General features: G+C 43.2%; 1 protein-coding gene across 1 annotated transcript in view; it reads left to right on the top strand.

Annotated features, from left to right (window-relative positions):
• Positions 1-17,707, top strand: part of UHRF1BP1 (UHRF1 binding protein 1) — a 61,200-nt gene that overhangs the window by 35,349 nt on the left and 8,144 nt on the right. Inside the window, exons 10-16 of the mRNA XM_014529585.1 lie at positions 6,787-6,873; positions 7,388-7,558; positions 7,971-8,110; positions 8,508-8,649; positions 8,902-9,095; positions 9,517-10,976; positions 15,563-15,759. Coding sequence (XP_014385071.1) covers positions 6,787-6,873; positions 7,388-7,558; positions 7,971-8,110; positions 8,508-8,649; positions 8,902-9,095; positions 9,517-10,976; positions 15,563-15,759 — 2,391 coding nt within the window. The remainder of the gene's footprint in view (positions 1-6,786; positions 6,874-7,387; positions 7,559-7,970; positions 8,111-8,507; positions 8,650-8,901; positions 9,096-9,516; positions 10,977-15,562; positions 15,760-17,707) is intronic.

Genomic DNA, 17,707 nt, shown 5'->3' with positions numbered 1-17,707 from the left:
CAACTACTGAGCCATGCTGGCTGGGTCGAGGATATTTTTTTATTGATTTTAGAGAGAGGAAGTGAGAGGGAGAAAGAAACATTGATGTCAGAGAGAAACATCAATCAGTTGCCTCCTGTAAGTGCCCAACCAGAAATTGAACCTGCAACCTACATATGTGCCCTGACTGAATTGAATCTGCAGCCTTTTGGTGCACAGGATGACGCTTCAACCATTGAACCACCCGGCCAGGCAGGACAGCATTGTCAAATCAAACTGGATCTTTGACATGGGTCTTGGCACTGATTTTTTTTTATTTGACACCAAAAGCAAAGGCAACAAAAGCAAAAATAAACAGGTGGGACTACAAACTAAAGGGTTTCTGCATAGCACAGGAAACCATCAACAAAATGAAAAGGCAACCTACTAAACGAGAAAATATTTGTAAATCATATATCTGATAAGGGGTAATATGCAAAACATAACACAATTCAATAGCAACTACAACAAATAATCCAATTAAAAAGGGCAGAGGATTTCAGTCGACATTTTCCCAAAAAAGACCTAAAGATAGAAAACAGGTACATAAAAAGGTGTTCAACATTACTACTTATCAGGCTCTCTGCCACGTGAGGGCACAGGGAGAAGACAGCTGTCTATGAGACAGGAAACAGGCTCTCACCACACACTGAATCTGCCAGCACCTTGATCTTGGACTGCCCAGCCTCCAGAACTGTGAGACATAACTGTTTGTCATGTATAAGCCAAAACCCCCCCCCAAAACATTACTACTTATCAGAGAAATGCAAATCAAAACCATAATTAGTCCTGACCGGTTTTGCTCAGTGGTTAGAATTGACCCAAGTACCAACGGTACCAACGGTACTGGTTCAGTTCCCAGTCAAGGGCACATACCTTGGTTGCAGGTGTGAGCCCCAGTCCTGGTCATGGTGTATGTGGGAGGCAACCAGTCGATGTGTCCCTCACATTGATGTTTCTGTCTCTTTCTCTAAAGATCAATGGAAAAAATATCCTTGAGTGAGGATTAAAAAACAACAACAAAAACACACAATAAGATATCACATCACACCTGTTAGAATGGCTCTTATAAAAAAGACAAGAAGTACTGCCCAGCTGGTATAGCTCAGCAGTTGAGTGTCGACCTATGAACCAGGAGGTCACGGTTCGATTTCCCGTCAGGGCACATGCCCGGTGCAGGCTTGATCCCCAGTGGAGGATGTGCAGGAGGCAGCCAATCAATGATTCTCTCTAATCATTGATGTTTCTATCTCTCTCTCCCTCTCCCTTCCTCTCTGAAATTAATTTAAAAAATTTATATATATATATGTATATATATATATGTGTGTGTGTGTATGTGTATGTATATATATATATATAAAGAAGTGAAGTATTGGCAAGGATATGGAGAAAAGGAATCCCTTGTGCAGTGTTGGTGGGATGTAAATTGGTGCAACCATTATGGAAAACAGTATGGAGATTCATTAAAAAATTAAAAATAGAGCCCTAACTGGTTTGGCTCAGTGGATAGAGCGTCGGCCTGCGGACTGAAGGGTCCCAGGTTCGATTCCGGTCAAGGGCATGTACCTTGGTTGCGGGCACATCCCCAGTGGGAGGTGTGCAGTAGGCAGCTGATCCATGTTTCTCTCTCATTGCTGTTTCTAACTCTCTACCCCTCCCCCTTCCTCTCTGTAAAAAATCAATAAAATATTTTTAAAAAATTAAAAATAGAACTACTGTACAACCCAGCAATTCTACTTCTGGGTATTTAGCCAAAGGAAATGAAAATACTAACTCAAGAAGATATCTGCATCCCCATGTTTATTGCGCATTATTTACAATAGCCAAGATATAGAAGCAGTCTAAATGTCCATTGATGGATGAATGGATAAAGTGAGCTAAATGTCCATTGGTGAATGAATGGATAAAGACACACACACACACCACACACACACATGCACACACATATACACACATACACACACAGAGATATATACATACAATGAAATATTATTCAACCATAAAAAAGGAAATTCTGCCATTTGTGAACACATGGATGGACCTTAAGGGCATTATGCTAAGTAAAATAAGTCAGGGAAAGACAAATACTGTATGACCTCACTTATATGTGGAATCTAAAAATCAAACCAAAAAAATTAAACTCAGATAATTGAGCACAGGTTGGTGGTTTCCAGAAGGAGGGGGATGAAGTATATGAAGGGAGTCAAAAGGTACAAACCTGTTATAAAGTAAATAGGTCATGGAGATATAATGTACAGCATGGTGACCACCGTTAATAATACTGCATTACTCATTTGAAGGTTGCTAAGAGAATAGATCTTAAAAGTTCCTATAATAAGAAAAACATTTTGTAACTATGTGTGGTGATGGATATTAACTAGACCTGTTGTGGTGATCGTTTCACAATATATAAACATATTAAATCATTATGTTATACAACTGAAATTAATATAATGTTATATGTCAATTATATCTCAATAAAAGAAAACAAACTGGAGCATCTCTCACTTCAAAGGCTTCAATGAGGAGGTTGGTGGTTGATAAGGGAAGAGTATCACCTGACTTCCCTAAGATAAGGCCTGTGAGACCAAAACTTGGTCTCTCTTAAAGTTAGGCTATCCTTTCCCACTAGCTCATTGGAGAATCATTATTAGCCATTTATTTTTACTTATTTTTTAAGAAATACAGTGGGGCCTTGACTTACGAGTGTCCCGACTAACGAGTTTTTTGAGATACCAGCTGTCTCTCGGCCGATTTTTTGCATTGAGTTGATAGAGTAATTTGAGTTAATGAGTTCCTTAACGAGCTCGGTCTCGGAACGAATTAAACTCGTAAGTCAAGGCCCCACTGTATATATTTTTATTGATTTCAGAGAGGAAGGGAGAGGGAGAGAGAGAGAGAAACATCAGTGACGAGAGAGAATCATTGATTGGCTGCCTCCTGCACGCCCCCTACTGGGGATCAATCCTGCAACCCAGGTCCCTTGACCAGAATCGAACCTGGGTCCCTTTAGTCCACAGGCTGACACTCTAATCACTGAGCAAACCGGCTAGCCAAGCATGCTTGACATGCTTGGGCTAGGGCATTATTAGTAATTTATTTATGTACATTATCATTTATGTCTCATATATAATTATGTGTTTATAATTAAGTATGCTGGTGATTGGTAATTATATTTGATTTCATTTCTAGACCTTGTTTTTATATGCTCAGTCTTTATAGTTTGTTGTTCTTTTAACTCCAAGTAACTCCAACAGAGAAAGCATGGCTATAAACCCTCTCCCTTCAGTAGCCTAGCTCATGCATTTAATTGGGATATTTCCCCCTAGCAGGTGAAAATTGACTCTTTTTTAAAAAACAGCTTTATTGAGATATCATTTACATACAATATAATTCACCCATTTAGAATATACAACTCACTGTTTTTTAGTGTATTTATAGGGTTGTGCAGTCATCATTATAATCCAGTTGTAGAGCATTTTTGTCTCCCCTAAAAGAAATCCTGTGTCAATTAATTGGCACTCCCCATTTCACAGCCCTAAGCAACCATCTATCTACTTTCTGTCTTAATATTTGCCTATTCTGGACATTGAAAATCGGTTCTTTGTTGGGGGGTGAGAGGGGGGGAAAAATCTTACATATAATAATGGTTGGCGGTCCTCCAAGATTCACCCTGTCTGACAAAATTTTATTCTTTAGTATTTAATTTCTTGTTGGATTTGCTTAGATATCACATGAGTAGCATTGATGTTGAATTCATGAAAGGTACACAAAATGTATGGAAGATCAATACTACAAACTGGTGAATAGATGGCTGTGATTAGAGGACTTTTCAACCCATCATTTAGTGAAGTGCTGAAAAAAATATTGACAATATCTGAATAAATATCTAGCAGCTAATTAAGTTAAATATTATTTTTTCATGTCAAGCAAAGGTTAAAACTTAATATATTTTTAATGAAATTAATTTAAAATTTTCAGCTATTTTATTTTTGCTAAAGTAATTTTGAATAATTATATATTGGATTATATTGCTGTTACATATTATAGAAATTGTAAATTTGCATATGTAATTTGATAAATTATAATTTATATAAGTTAATAAATCGCATTAAAAATTACTCAGCAAATACAAAGTTAAGTTAAAGAAAATTTAGTTTTTCTTAACCTTGCATTGAATAAAAATAAGCTTTATATTTATTCTTATGTATAAAGCACAGATAGACATCATTAGCAGATATACAGAATAGCTGAGGTATTAAAATTTCATAGAGGGTGCAATTGGAAAAGAAATATGTAAAGGCTCTTTAGAGTAATTATGAAAAAAAGATTAAGAAATGGAAACACTGGTATAGGTGTATCTCTTGGTAGGATGTTGATTAGTCAGAACTTGTGAGATTTATATTGGATGGAAAGGACCCTCCTTGTTGCAGGTTTGCCATTTTGTACCTAGAGTATCTCCTGGTATTTCCCTTCTTCCTAGTAAGGGACAGGGTGGATGTGCAGACCAGGGTAGGTCAGACAGTACATATATGTAGAATAATCCCTCCTCTTATAGTTCTTAGAGTTGAGTTGAAGAGATAAGTGTTTTGAACTCTGCATCTAGTAGATTGCTTGTCTTTATTTTGTTCTTTTTCTGGAGTTTTGTTCTGTTCTTTCATTTGGGACATGTTTTTTTTATCTCCTCATTTCAGCAGCCTCCCTGTGTTTATTTCTATGTATTATGTAGAGTTACTATGTCTCCTGGGCTTGGTAGAGTGGCCTAATGCAACAGGTGTCCTGTAGGGTCCAGTGGCACAGCCTCCCTGATCACCAAAGCTGGGCACTTCAGGTGTGCCCCCACCCCTCTTCATGGGCTGTGTATACCCTCCTGTGGTAGTTGAGCCTTGACTGCTGTTGGCATGTCAGTGGGAGGGATTTACTCCCAGGCTGATCAGCTGCAAGGCCTGGCTGACTGCAACCACTTCCCACCATGGAGGATCAGCTGTGTAGGGGCCCATCCCAGAGTGGGTCTTGCAGAGATACCTATAAAACTTCAGTGGGTCTCTGGTGCCCACTGAGTGTGTTACTGTGGAGGTGGTTGGGTGGTGCTTGGAAGTGGTCTGAAGCTGTCAAACAGGTGCGCTGGCTCTGGGGGTCTCCCAGAAGGTGCAGGTCAAGATCAGTCACTGTCTGTGTTCTGCCCTGGGCCATGAGGCTTGAGTTACAAAACTATCTGCAGATGGCTGCTATTTGTGCTGGACATGGAGATGCCCAGGAGAGGCCACGCTTGGAACCAAGGCCAACTGCTGCTAGTACCAGGCCTGAACCCTCCTAGCGAGAGGTATGGGGCATGCTGAGGCCAGATGCTGCTTGTTTGAGAGGTTTTAGGAAAGTGAAGTGTGAGCCATTCATATGGAAAAGCCACTGAAAACAGCTTGGGTGGGCCCACAAGTTTGGTGGGGCCGGGTCTCAGGGAATCACCAGGTCAGGGCTAACAGTGTGAGCCAGGTTGATGGAGACTCAGACATGGTGCTGGCCTGCTGGCTCTGTGGGGAGGGCTCATCAAAGGAGCAGTGCCTCTGACAGCACTTCTGTCTGGGAGAAAGCTGCCCCCAGCTCTCGCCCTGATGCCAGACAGTTCAGTTTCTCCCTATATGTCCATGGTATCTTTTGAGCTACTATCCCAGTGCTGAAGCTCAGAGCGAGTGAGTCAGAGTAAGTCTATGTACAGGTCCTTTAAGAGGAACTGTCTGGGACTCCGTGTCACTCAGCCACAATGCCTGCTGGTTTTTATAGCCAGAAGTTATGAGGACTTCCCTTCCTGGCACTGGAACCCTGGGCTGGAGCGGGAGGGAGCTGGTGTGGGGCTGGGTCCCCTTGGTTTGCAGGGAGGACCTTCACAGCCAAGATATCCCTCCTGATTTTTAATCACCACACGTGGGTGTGGGACCAGCCCTTTCCATGTCTCTGCTTCTCCTACCAGTCTCAATGTAGCTTCTTTAAATCACTAGTTGTAGGACTTCTATTCAGCTAGGTTTCAGGCGGTTCTGAATGATGGTGATTCTGTAGTTTAGTTGTAATTTTGATGTGGTTGTGGGAGAAGGCGAGTACTGCATTTTCTACTCCATCATCTTGACCAGAAGTTGATACTGTAATTGATTTATTGCTAAAAATTCCAATTTACCTATAATATTCCATGGTATTTTGTATGTGCAGTACCTAAAGATTGTCTAATATCACAGCTTTCACTCTGAGGCCAGGGTATGAAAGGAAATAACATGAGTCCTGTTTTTTGGGGGGAGGAATCTGCCTTATGCCTCTCCAGGTGTTGTGCTGAGGGACAGTAATACAAGTATTGTTACGTTTGGAGGAATCAATCAATCAATCCAGTGGTCGCCAACTGGTGGTCCGAGGACCACTGGTGGTCTGTGAGGTCTGAAAGGTTGGCGACCGCTGAGTCAATCAATCTAGGTTGGTATCATGTGCCTATGGGAGACCTGGGATTGGAACTCCTGAATCCTGAGTTTTTCCGTCTCTTTGGCCTTTTCAGAAATGTGGCAGCTATTTATAGAGACAGTGGAATATACTTTTTGGGGGGATCTTTTAGAGCATGTCCATTGGCTGTTGCAACTCGAAAAAGGAGGGACTCAGTCTTGAAAATCACCTGATGCTATGGCCTTCAGGTGCACTGTGTATCAGGTCCTGAAGAGAACTTTTAATGCTTCAAGAGGTGCTTAGGCGTCTTTGTTCCTCCTGTTGCTAGTCACCTTTCTTTTTGTTTTATAGGTGTCTCTGCAAACAGACTCATGGATGGTGCCATGCAGCTTACCTTCCGCAAGATGGCATTTGACTACTACCCCTTCCACTGGGCAGGTATGGGAGTTCTGAATGGGGCCATTCCAGCATGGCCCAGGTACTGAGCGCAGATTCCTGGGTTTATCCCCGACTGCCCCGCAGGACGGTGCGAGGGCTTGCAGCCCCTGAGATACTGGAAATAGCCCTCTTCCAAATGACACCTTCTGGAAACTTTCAGGTTCCATTATAGATGATTCTTTATTGGGGTGAGAGGGAGGGGAGGGAAGGCAATGCCTGAGGTGTTGCTTTTGATTCTACCCTCTGCCCCTTACTTCACTGGTTAGAGCCTCTCCAGTAGTCCGTAGTCAGAGATGGCGGCATCCAGAAGCTGGCCTTTGGGAAGCTGAGGGGAAGGTCACATGTGGAATCCAGAATTTGAGTGCTCTGACTGGTTGATTTTTACATATCCCAGAAAATTCTGGATTAGGGCTAAGGGATCAGATTCTGAACTATGACTATACCAGTGGAAGGGGAAAATTGGACATTGGATCATGATCTTGTTCTAAAATCTTTTTGCTTTTTTGTTGCACAGGCGACAGCTGCAAACACTGGGTACGGCACTGTGAGGCCATGGAGACCCGAGGCCAGTGGGCCCAGAAATTGGTGATGGAATTTCAGAGTAAAATGGAGAAGTGGCATGAGGAGATGGGTCTGAAACCTCCCTGGCACCTGGGGGTAGACTCTCCCCTCCAGAAGAAAGCAGGTGGGTTACAAGGAGCTGGAGGACTCCTGTTGCTTAGCCTCTGGCTATTTCCCTTTGAATATCCAGTGAGACAAAGCACTGGACTAGCTAGTTATCCCAGCCTTATCCCATGGGAGTCATTATGACTTTTTTCTTTACCGAGCCCTATTTGTCTCCAGGGATGGCTGCAGTGTTGCAAGAGGGTGCCATCACCTCTATTCAATCGCTGTTGCTTGGTCTTACTTAGGGAGAAGATAATTTTTGAGTTCCATCCAGAAGCTAGACAGTGTTAGGCTGTCTTTCCTACAAATGGCATTAATGATCTTAGGGTCATCACTTTATAATCCTAATTAGGATTTTTACTTCCTAATTCTATTAATAATGAGAGTTGAATGTGTCTGAGTGTCTTTCCCACCTTTTAATTTTTATTTAGATTCTCTCTCCAGTACTCGAAAGAACTCCCTTGAGAGAAACCCCTCTCAGGGAAGAAAGGCTGCCGTTCGGCCTCCAGCATGGAATCGCTTACGCTCTAGCTGCCTGGTAATACGGGTGGATGACTTGGACATCCACCAGGTGAGGAGTCCAGGGCACGGGGAAGCGTGATTGGAAAGGGGTGGGCAGTTCCCTTGGAAGGCAACAGTGTGAACAAAGTTGTGGAGTTTGGGGTCTGTTTCCCTAACTTCTGGGTAGGTCGACACTTTCGTGTCTTTCCTTCTGAGCATGTCTGTTGAGATCTGTACTTGGGATTCCACCAGTTTCCGGTGAATATCCTACTACAAACCTTACAAACCTTCCATTGAAAACATGAACTTGTGGATAGTGTTAGGCAGGTGTGAGAATGCCTGGAACACGTGGAAGATACATGTAGAAGCACTATGCTCCCTGGGACAGGCTAGAAGGACAGTAGAGGAAATGGAGGAAATTTTATTCTGGGTGCAGCACAGATGCTAACAGCAATTTGTAATAACAGGTTTCTACAGCTAAACAGCCCAGTAAGAAGCCATCTACACTCCTTTCCTGCAGTCGGAAACTTTACAACCTACCCGCTCAGGTCTCCGCCATTCACATTGAGTTCACAGAGTATTATTTCCCAGATAATCAGGAGCTTCCAGGTAAGCATCGGAGGTGGCCATTTCTTCTCGTCCAGGCATGATCTTCCCATTTGTCAGACTTGGGACTGTACTTATATTGTCACTTGTTGTTAGGAGTTTAGGGTATTTGAGTTAGTTTAGCACACCTTTGTTAAAGACTCTGCCCTGTATAAATATGTACCTTTGCTCTCTTGATAGTAAAATGAATACTAGCTGGTAAGTAGGAGTCGAGCTGCTACTTTGTACATGGCGATTCTCTTCTCTGCTTTCCAGTTCCCTGTCCCAATCTCTACATTGAATTAAATGGTCTGACATTTACTGTGGATCCTGTCAGCTTGCTCTGGGGAAACCTCTTCTGCCTGGATTTATACCGCAGCTTGGAGCAGTTCAAAGCTATCTACAAACTGGAAGATTCCAGCCAGAAAGATGAGCACTTGGACATCCGACTGGATGCCTTCCGGTTGAAGGTAGGGAGAGAGTGGGATTCTTGTTCCCTGTTGACAGCCACAGCTGCATTTCGCCCGTTACGATCCAGGGTTCTGCTCTGTCCTCTTTTTTTTTTTTTAATATATTTTATTGATTTTTTACAGAGAGGAAGGGAGAGGGATAGAGAGTTAGAAACATCGATCAGCTGCCTCCTGCACACCCCCTACTGGGGATGTGCCCGCAACCAAGGTACATGCCCTTGACCGGAATCGAACCTGGGACCTTTCAGTCCGCAGGCCAATGCTCTATCCACTGAGCCAAACTGGTTAGGGCTGCTCTGTCCTCTTGACAGAATAAGGAAAACAGTTTCACAGCCGCAGTGGTCTTTCCTTGTGTGTTAATGGTGGGGCGTGCAGATATTCATCTGGCCATTCTGAATTGGGTTTCCTTTTCTCTCTGAAGGTAAGCTTCCCGCTGGAGAAGAGAGAGCAGGCTGGGCTGCATCGGCCCCAGGCCCTAGTCTTCTCTGCATCGTCCATGACTGCCACCAATACGCGTCATACCCCACACTACAACTGTCCGGACCTCCACAGTCTCTTCCAGGGTTTTGCTGCTGCTGAGTTCTTTCATTCCAATTATGTTCAGTTCCCCAAGGTTCCAGGTGGCTTCAGTCTCCTGCATATGCTTTTTGTGCATCATGCCTTCCAGATGGATTCCAGCCTCCCTCATGCTAGCACCCTCCCTCCCCAGAGGCCTACGGCTTCCCAGGATCTCTGGTCCATCCACTTCCCCCAGATCTCCTTGGACTTTGAGGGAACAGAGAACTTCAAAGGCCGTACCTTGAATTTTGTGGCCCCCTTCCCCTTGTCCCTTTGGGCCTGCCTACCCCTGCGCTGGCAGCAGGCCCAGGCACAGAAGCTCCTTTTGGCCGCAGAAGGGAGGCTGAAACCATCAGCCAGCTTTGGCAGTACTGTTCAGTCTGGGGCCCTAGCCCCTGACACTGTGTCCCATCTGAGGTCAAAGACTGAACATGATTTGAAAAGCCTGTCAGGCTTTACTGAAGTCATGGAGACTCTGAGAGAAGGCGGCGGTGGTGGTGTGGATATCAAAGAGCCTCTGACCGAGCTGCAGGACACGGCAGAGGTTCACATGCTTGTACACTCCCCTGATCATGTCCGAGTGAGGCTCGACCACTACCAGTACTTGGCTCTGCTCCGCCTGCAGGAGGTGCTCCAGGGTCTTCAGGAGCAGCTGATGAAGGATACAGAGGCCATGACTGGGTCTGCCATGCAGGACCCGACAGCCTGCATTGGGGTCCTCTTCCCCAGCGCTGAGGTGGCTCTGCTCATGCATCCTGCGCCTGGTGCTGCCGAAGCTGATTCTGTGGGTTTAGATACCACCAGCCTCATAGATTCGGAGCTGTCTCCTTCCGAGGATCGGGAGCTGAAGTCTGATGCCTCCTCAGACCAGGGCCCAGCAAGCCCTGAGACGTTTCTGGAGGACAGTGGCATTGGAAATCTGGATGCAGCCCAGGATAGGTCACTGCCTCTCCATAGCGATGGAGAGCTGCAGCACTCAGCTTCTCTTGCACAGCAGTGGGCAGGGAAGGGCCATGAGGCATTCGATTCGCTACAGGCCAAGAGACTAAGCAGAGCCCAAGCATCCAGCTCACCAGCTGCCCTGAAGCCCCCAGGTGTTAGGGATACCGCTGTGAATGGACAGAGTGAGCTTGCACCCCTGAAGAACATTGAGGGAGAATTGTCAAGTGCTATGCATACGACCAAGGATGCCACCAAGGAGGCTCTGCATGCCACCATGGACCTCACCAAGGAAGCTGTGTCTTTGACCAAGGATGTCTTAGGTCTGGGCAAAGACCGAATGAGCTCCACCATGCACAAGATGCTGTCCCTGCCCCCAGCCAAGTGAGTGCTTCTCTGCTTCCTTCACTTACCCTATCTCTTCCTCCTGGTTATGGTCATTAGACTTACAGTCTTTTACTGTGAGCGTTTTTAGAGTGGGATGTATCGTGCAGTCCCGAAGAATGCATAGAATGGCCTGTTTAATGTGGCAAAGCCTTGGTTTTCAGAGCTGCCTGCAGGGCAGGGCAATGGAGGAATTTTCAGGCTACTTGGAGGGGAACAGGTACACCAATTAGAGAGACTCATTTTCAGGCTACATCTAATTCTGTGATAGGTGAAGAACCAGAAATCCCAATAAAATAACACAAAATCCCATGTGATTTCACATGCCTCCACATATCATAAACTATTCTTGGGCAGCTTTCAAGTCAATTGCTTCTTAGGATTAAATTATCTCCTCTTTCTCTGACTCACTGTTATATCAGATATGCTATATTGGAATGATAATGCCTGCCATCTGTATGATATTTTAGTCTTCAGTGAGCGCTATTGTAGCATTTGGTTTGATTGGATCCCCCTGGCAACCTGGTAAGGTAGCTGCAGATACTTGTATCCTTAGTTTATGGCTGAGGAAACAGGCCTCAGGGAGGATGCGCCCAAGAAACCTGTGTGGTGGATAAAAAGCTGGGCTTTGGATTTGCTCTTTCTGATACATCTTATCAATGTCTGACAGGAGAATAGAGAAGGAAGAAGTTCATCCTCTCGTTCAGCAATAATTTTTAAGCCCTACTGTGTGCCATTCTCTGTGGTAGGCACTGGAGATAAGTAGGGAGTAAGCAGAAACACAGAAATGGAGCCAGAAGAGTGGAAAGGTACAGATTTTCCATTAGGTGCCTTGTGGTTTTAGGAAAGAGAATGAAGACTACAGGAAATCTTTGCTGGGACATTTTGTGGTTTGGGGACCTTGGTATGAAAACTGGTGGCTTAAGAGCTTCTGTCTGAATGGATTGTCTTAAGTGGATCTCTCAACATTGCAGGGGGCTGTGCTAGAACCTGCTAGGCATACATAGTCTAGGAAGAAGGAAACAGGAACGCTTTTAGAGGGGTGAATGATGTAATAATTCCAGCCGACATTTAATGAGTGCTTTTTATGGCAGGCACTGTCCTAAATACTTATATTAGTCCATTGAACTCTTGTAACAACCCTATAAGGTGGGTACTGGTATCACTCCCTCCCCATTTTACCAATGAGGAAACAGGCTCAGAGAGGTAAGGAATTTGCTCAGGATCACACAACTTGTGAGTGGTGGGCGAGGATTAAAAGCCTGGACTGCCAGTCACCAAATGTGCTGCCTTTTCTAAATGCAGAAGAGTAAGGGAGATGGGAAAGAGGAGAGATGGAAAGAGCAGAGAAAGGTGTGTGATACAAGTTTTTTTTTAAACACCTGCAGTGACGTCCTAACTGTGCAGGCCAGTGGGCTTTTCGCATCCTCATCCTGGACTCCACAGTGGCAGTGACTCCTGCCAGTCAGTTCATCCTGAGCGTGTGTGACTTCAGAGGGAGGAGTCTTTTCTTCTTCCTTAGCTGCTCTCTTCTTCCTTTTATCCTGAAAATGTAACCGTGCATTCTCATCACCTTGGTCATAATTTTTAATTATAAAAATGATTGTGCTCACTTTGTTGACAATGTAAAAAATAGAAGAAAACATGAAAGCCACTTGTAATGATGCTGTCCAGAGATAGCCACTATTTACATTTGCATCTATTTTTTTCCAGTGTTCATTTATATATTTGTGTATCCATGTGAATGCTGATATGTGTATACACACATATATATACAAATATGGTTTTTACAATGGGATTATACTTCTATAGGATATAGAAAATGTCCAATTTTATTCACTTAATGTTTTGTTGTGAATATTTTCCCATTCATTTTCCTATTCAAAATTATGTGTGCATAATTTTTAATTGCTCTATTATGTTCTAGCAAACTGTTGTATCATGATTTATTCATCCACTCCACTATCTAGGGGTAACTCATTTAGTCTGTTTCCAGTTTTTCTCAGCTAGAACCGATGCTGTGTTAAATGTCCTTATTTTTGTGAACAATACTGTTTATGCAAATTAAATCTAGAAATAGAATTATTGGGTTCAAACACTACACACATTTTTAAAGTTCTTGATGCATTTGCCAAACTTTCTGAAGATTTATATCAGCCTGTGCTTTTGAATGCTTTCTCTCTCGGTTATTTTATCCATTTCCTCACTTCTGCTATATTCCCTATTTTCAATCCTGACTTCCTTCCCCTACTCATTTAAAAGTGTATACTGCATGTAGTTCCAAAGGGATGTCCCAGGAGTGCCTGGAACCTCACATACATATAGCTAAATTCCTTATCTCTCCCCCAGACCAGTTCTTTCCCCTTTTGGTATCATCAGTCTGCTCATTCAAGTTCTACATTTTGACTCCGCTCATTCAGTCGTTGGTCAAGTTCGGACCACAATTCCTAGAGCAGGGATTCTCAGACATAAGCCTGCTTCAGAATTAGCTGGAGAACTTGTGAAAACACTGCTGAGCCCTACCCCCAGTTCCTCATTGAGGGAATCTCACATCAGTTGCTCCTGTTTGTCCCCAAATGTCAACTGTTTTAGAAAACAATTAATTGAATTCCTCATTGAAGTCTTTACTTTCTAACTTGTTAGAAAAAGCCAGGTCAAACTTCCTAAAACACAGGTATGATCTTGTTATTTCCCTCCTCTAAAACCTTCAGGCTTTTTCCTCATATCTCCTGAATTGAAATATTTCGTGTGGCATAAATCACATGGCACTTTACAGTTTTTATTTATTTATTTTAAACTAGAGGCCCGCTGCACAAGATTTGTGCACTGGGGATGGGAGGGGCATCCCTCAGCCCGGCCTGTGCCCTCTCACAGTCTGGGACCCCTCAGGATCGGACCTAAGCTGGCAGTAAGACATCCCTCTCATAGTCCGGGGCTCTCACAGTTCAGGACCCCTTGCTCCTTACTGCCTGCCTGCAGTGGAGGTGGTGGGAGAGGCTCCCGCCACCGCCGTTGCACTAGCAAGCCGTGAGCCCGGCTTCTAGCTGGGCAGTGAAGTACACTGACCACCCGGGGGCAGCTCCTGTGTTGAGCATCTGCCCCCTGGTGGTCAGTGTGCATCATAGTGACTGGTCTTTCTGCCATTTGGTCAATTTGCATATTAGCCTTTTATTAAATAGGAGGATAATCGACTGTATTTCTTTAGAGTATATCAGTACTGAGCAGAAGGTACAGAGATTTCCCACAATTCCTAGAGCAGGGATTCTCAGATGTAAGCCTACTTCAGAATCAGCTGGAGCACCTTCATATATAATCTTTCACCCAGGGTTTTCTATAATTTGGCTGCAACCATGTGGTAAAGTGAAAAAAAAGTGCTTTGCAAGAAGGTAATAGTCTTGGGTTTTTCTTTTTCTGTTTCTTTTTTTTTTAGATTTGGGTTTTTTAAAATTCATCTTTACTCATGAGTCAGTTTCTTCATCTGTAAAATGGGAGAGTAGGATTAAAAGGTATTTGAAGCCCTAGCCAGTTTGGCTCAGTGGATAGAGTGTTGGCCTGCGGACTGAAGGGTCCCAGGTTCATTTCTGGCCAAGGGCACATGCTTGGGTTGTGGGCTCGATCCCCAGTAGGGGGCGTGCAGGAGGCAGCCGATCAGTGATTCTCTCTCATCATTGATGTTTCTATCTCTCTCTCCCTCTTCCTTCCTCTCTGATATTGATAAAGAAATATATTTTATTTTTAAAAAAAAGGTATTTGAAGGCTTCTTTTCACGATGTTATGCCTTTTTAACTTTATCTTCCATTTCTTTCCCTAACAAAATTTATGCTCCAGTTGGGCTGAGCTACTTACTAGTCTCTAAAGGGACTTTTTGTTTTCTGGTTCTATGCCTTTGCTTATGCTGTTTCTTCACCATAAAATGCTCTTTCCCCCACCTCTTTCACAGTCCTTCAAAGACCAACTCAAATGCCGTCTCCTTCCACAAAGCCATTTTTGATCCCCTTTTCCTCATCTTTCCCCCTCTTTGATATTGCCTGGCCTTTGGCTTGTACCTCTGTCCCTCTCTTATGGTATGTGTAACTTACTCCCATAGAGTGTTATTTATGTTTGAGTCTCCTCCTGCCTTCTAGATGATAAGTTCTTGAGGACAGGGGATGTCTTATTCGTCACTTTATTCACCCTCCACCGCTGCCCTGTGCCTAGATTGGTCCTTGTATGCGGAAGTTATTCAGTAAATACTTGTGGAATGAATGTGGGTGGATTCAAGTGCTGTTCATTAGGTAGCTATTCATTAGCATGGGCTGTAGGTAGGTAGGTAGTTGTTCTCTTCTCTAGAAGGGATGACCTTATATATATAACCTTGACATTGAATGTTGATAAGGGAGAGCTGCTTATGCAGCTTGAAATGCTGGAATATGAAGATTCATAAAGGTCACCTGTTAAAATGGTGTGACACTCCTCCCCTCTATAGCAGGTAATAGTTGACATCAAAGTGTATGTATATAATAACTGTCTGGGCTGAAGGGATGGATATTGCAAGGGAACGAAACAGTGTTTCTGAAGCCACATCTGTGGGTTTTGTTTTTAAACAGGGAGACCATGGCCAAGATAGAGGAGAAGGTGGCAGCCCCAGTGAGTGGAGGTGGTTCCCGACTCCGATTTTTTTCCATGAAGAGGACAGTGTCTCAGCAGTCATTTGATGGTGTCTCATTGGATAGCAGTGGCCCTGAAGACCGGATTTCAGTAGACAGCGATGGTAGTGATGGGTTCGTGATGCTCATGGAGTCTGGTAAGTGGAAGCAGAGCCAGCTAATGTTCTAGAAGTCCAGAAAGGGTTCTTTCTGCTGCTTGTATTCAGACTGGTAGGATGCAGAAGGACCTGAAATTTGATAAAATAGACATTTTCTTAACCAAAACAGAAAAAAGAGAAATTTTAATGGATTTGTGGCTAGCTTTATCCCCACATCTTCTAGGTTATTGTTTAGTGCCTGGCCTTTATCACAGAACGAGACTAGTCTGACAGCCACCGAGCTGCAGTATAGCATTAGTTTTGTGACTGGTGTTATGGTGTGTGTGTGCTGTCTGGTTTTTGCCTAACTATGTATTTTATTATTGAAAAATAACTAGGAGCTTTTTGTCTATGATAAAACAAATAACTTTTAGGAATTAGATCAATTACCATAGGAAATTACACTGGAAAGCAAACTTTTAAAATTGTTCCTTGCCCTAGCTGATTTGGCTCAGTGGATAGAGCGTTGGCCTGCGGACTGAAGGGTCCTGGGTTTGATTCCAGTCAAGGGCACAAGCCTGGGTTGTGGCTCGATCCCCAGTAGGGGGCGTGCAGGAGGCAGCCGATCAATGGGTTTCTCTCATCACTGATGTTTCTCTCTCTCCCCCTCTCCCTCTCTGAAATCAGTAGAAATGTATTTTTTTAAAAAAATTGTTCCTTAAGGCCCTGGCTGGTTTGGCTCAGTGGATAGAGCGTCGGCCTGCAGACTGAAGGGTCCCAGGTTCGATTCCGGTCAAGGGCATGTACCTTGGTTGCGGGCACATCCCCAGTGGGGGCTGTGCAGGAGGCAGCTGATCGATGTTTCTCTCTCATCGATGTTTCTAGCTCTCTATCCCTCTCCCTTCCTCTCTGTAAAAAAAATCAATAAAATATATTTAAAAAAAAAATTGTTCCTTAAGTATCTAAATGAAAAAAAAAGAGAGAATGTACTGTTTCTTAAGCTGAGTGGTGTGTGCCCATGTTTGTTTTGTTATTATTATTTTTAAATATATTTTTTATTGATTTTAGAGAGGAAGAGAGAGGGAGAGAGAGAGAAACACTCAGTGATGAGAGAGAATCACTGATTGGCTGCCTCCTTCATGTCCCACACTGGGGATCAAACCCACAACCCAGGCATGTGCCCTGACTGGGAATTAAACTGTGATTTCCTGGTTTGTAGGATGCTTAACCACTGAGCAACCCCAGCTGGGCTGTTATTATTATTATTATTAATTTCTTATGGGAAATTTCAAATATATATAAAAGTAGACAGAATGAAGTCATGAACCCTCATATACCCATTACCTAGCTTCAAATATTAAGAACACATGGTCATTTTTGTTTCATACATACTTCTGCCCACTTCCCTTCTTCCCATATTATTTTGAAGCAAATCCCAAACATATCATTTGATCCACAAATATTTTCATTATGCATCTCTAGAAAATACAAACTTTTAATTATGGTAAAAGACACACAAATTGACCATCTTAACTCTTAACTATAATTCAATGGCATTAAGTACATTCAGATAGTTGTGCAACCATCTCTACTGTCCATCTCCAGAACTCTTCATCCTGAAAAAATGAAACTCTATGCCTATACTCCTGTTAACCATCATTCTGTTTGCTTTCTCTATGAATTTGACCATTCTAGGTACCTCATATAAGTGGAAGCATACAGTACTTGTTCTTTTGTGACCATCTTGTTTAACCTAACATAATGTCCTCAAGGTTCATTCACGTCGTAGCATGTGTCAGAATTTCCTTTGTATTTTGTTTATCCATTTATCCATCCATGGACACTTGACTTGCTTCCATTTATAGACTTTGAAAATATTATAGACAAAATACTATTGCACTTTTAAAAATTAACTAATTCCTTAAATTCATCAAATATGTAGTTAGTCTTCAAATTTCTAATCTCATAAATGTCATGTTTTGTCTTTGCAATTGTCATTGTTTTTAGA

The sequence above is a fragment of the Myotis brandtii genome, unplaced genomic scaffold (assembly GCF_000412655.1).
Source record: "Myotis brandtii unplaced genomic scaffold, ASM41265v1 scaffold687, whole genome shotgun sequence".
Lineage (NCBI taxonomy): Eukaryota > Metazoa > Chordata > Mammalia > Chiroptera > Vespertilionidae > Myotis > Myotis brandtii.
The sequence above is the reverse complement of the archived record's forward strand: the minus strand, read 5'-3'. Positions and strand labels throughout refer to the sequence as shown.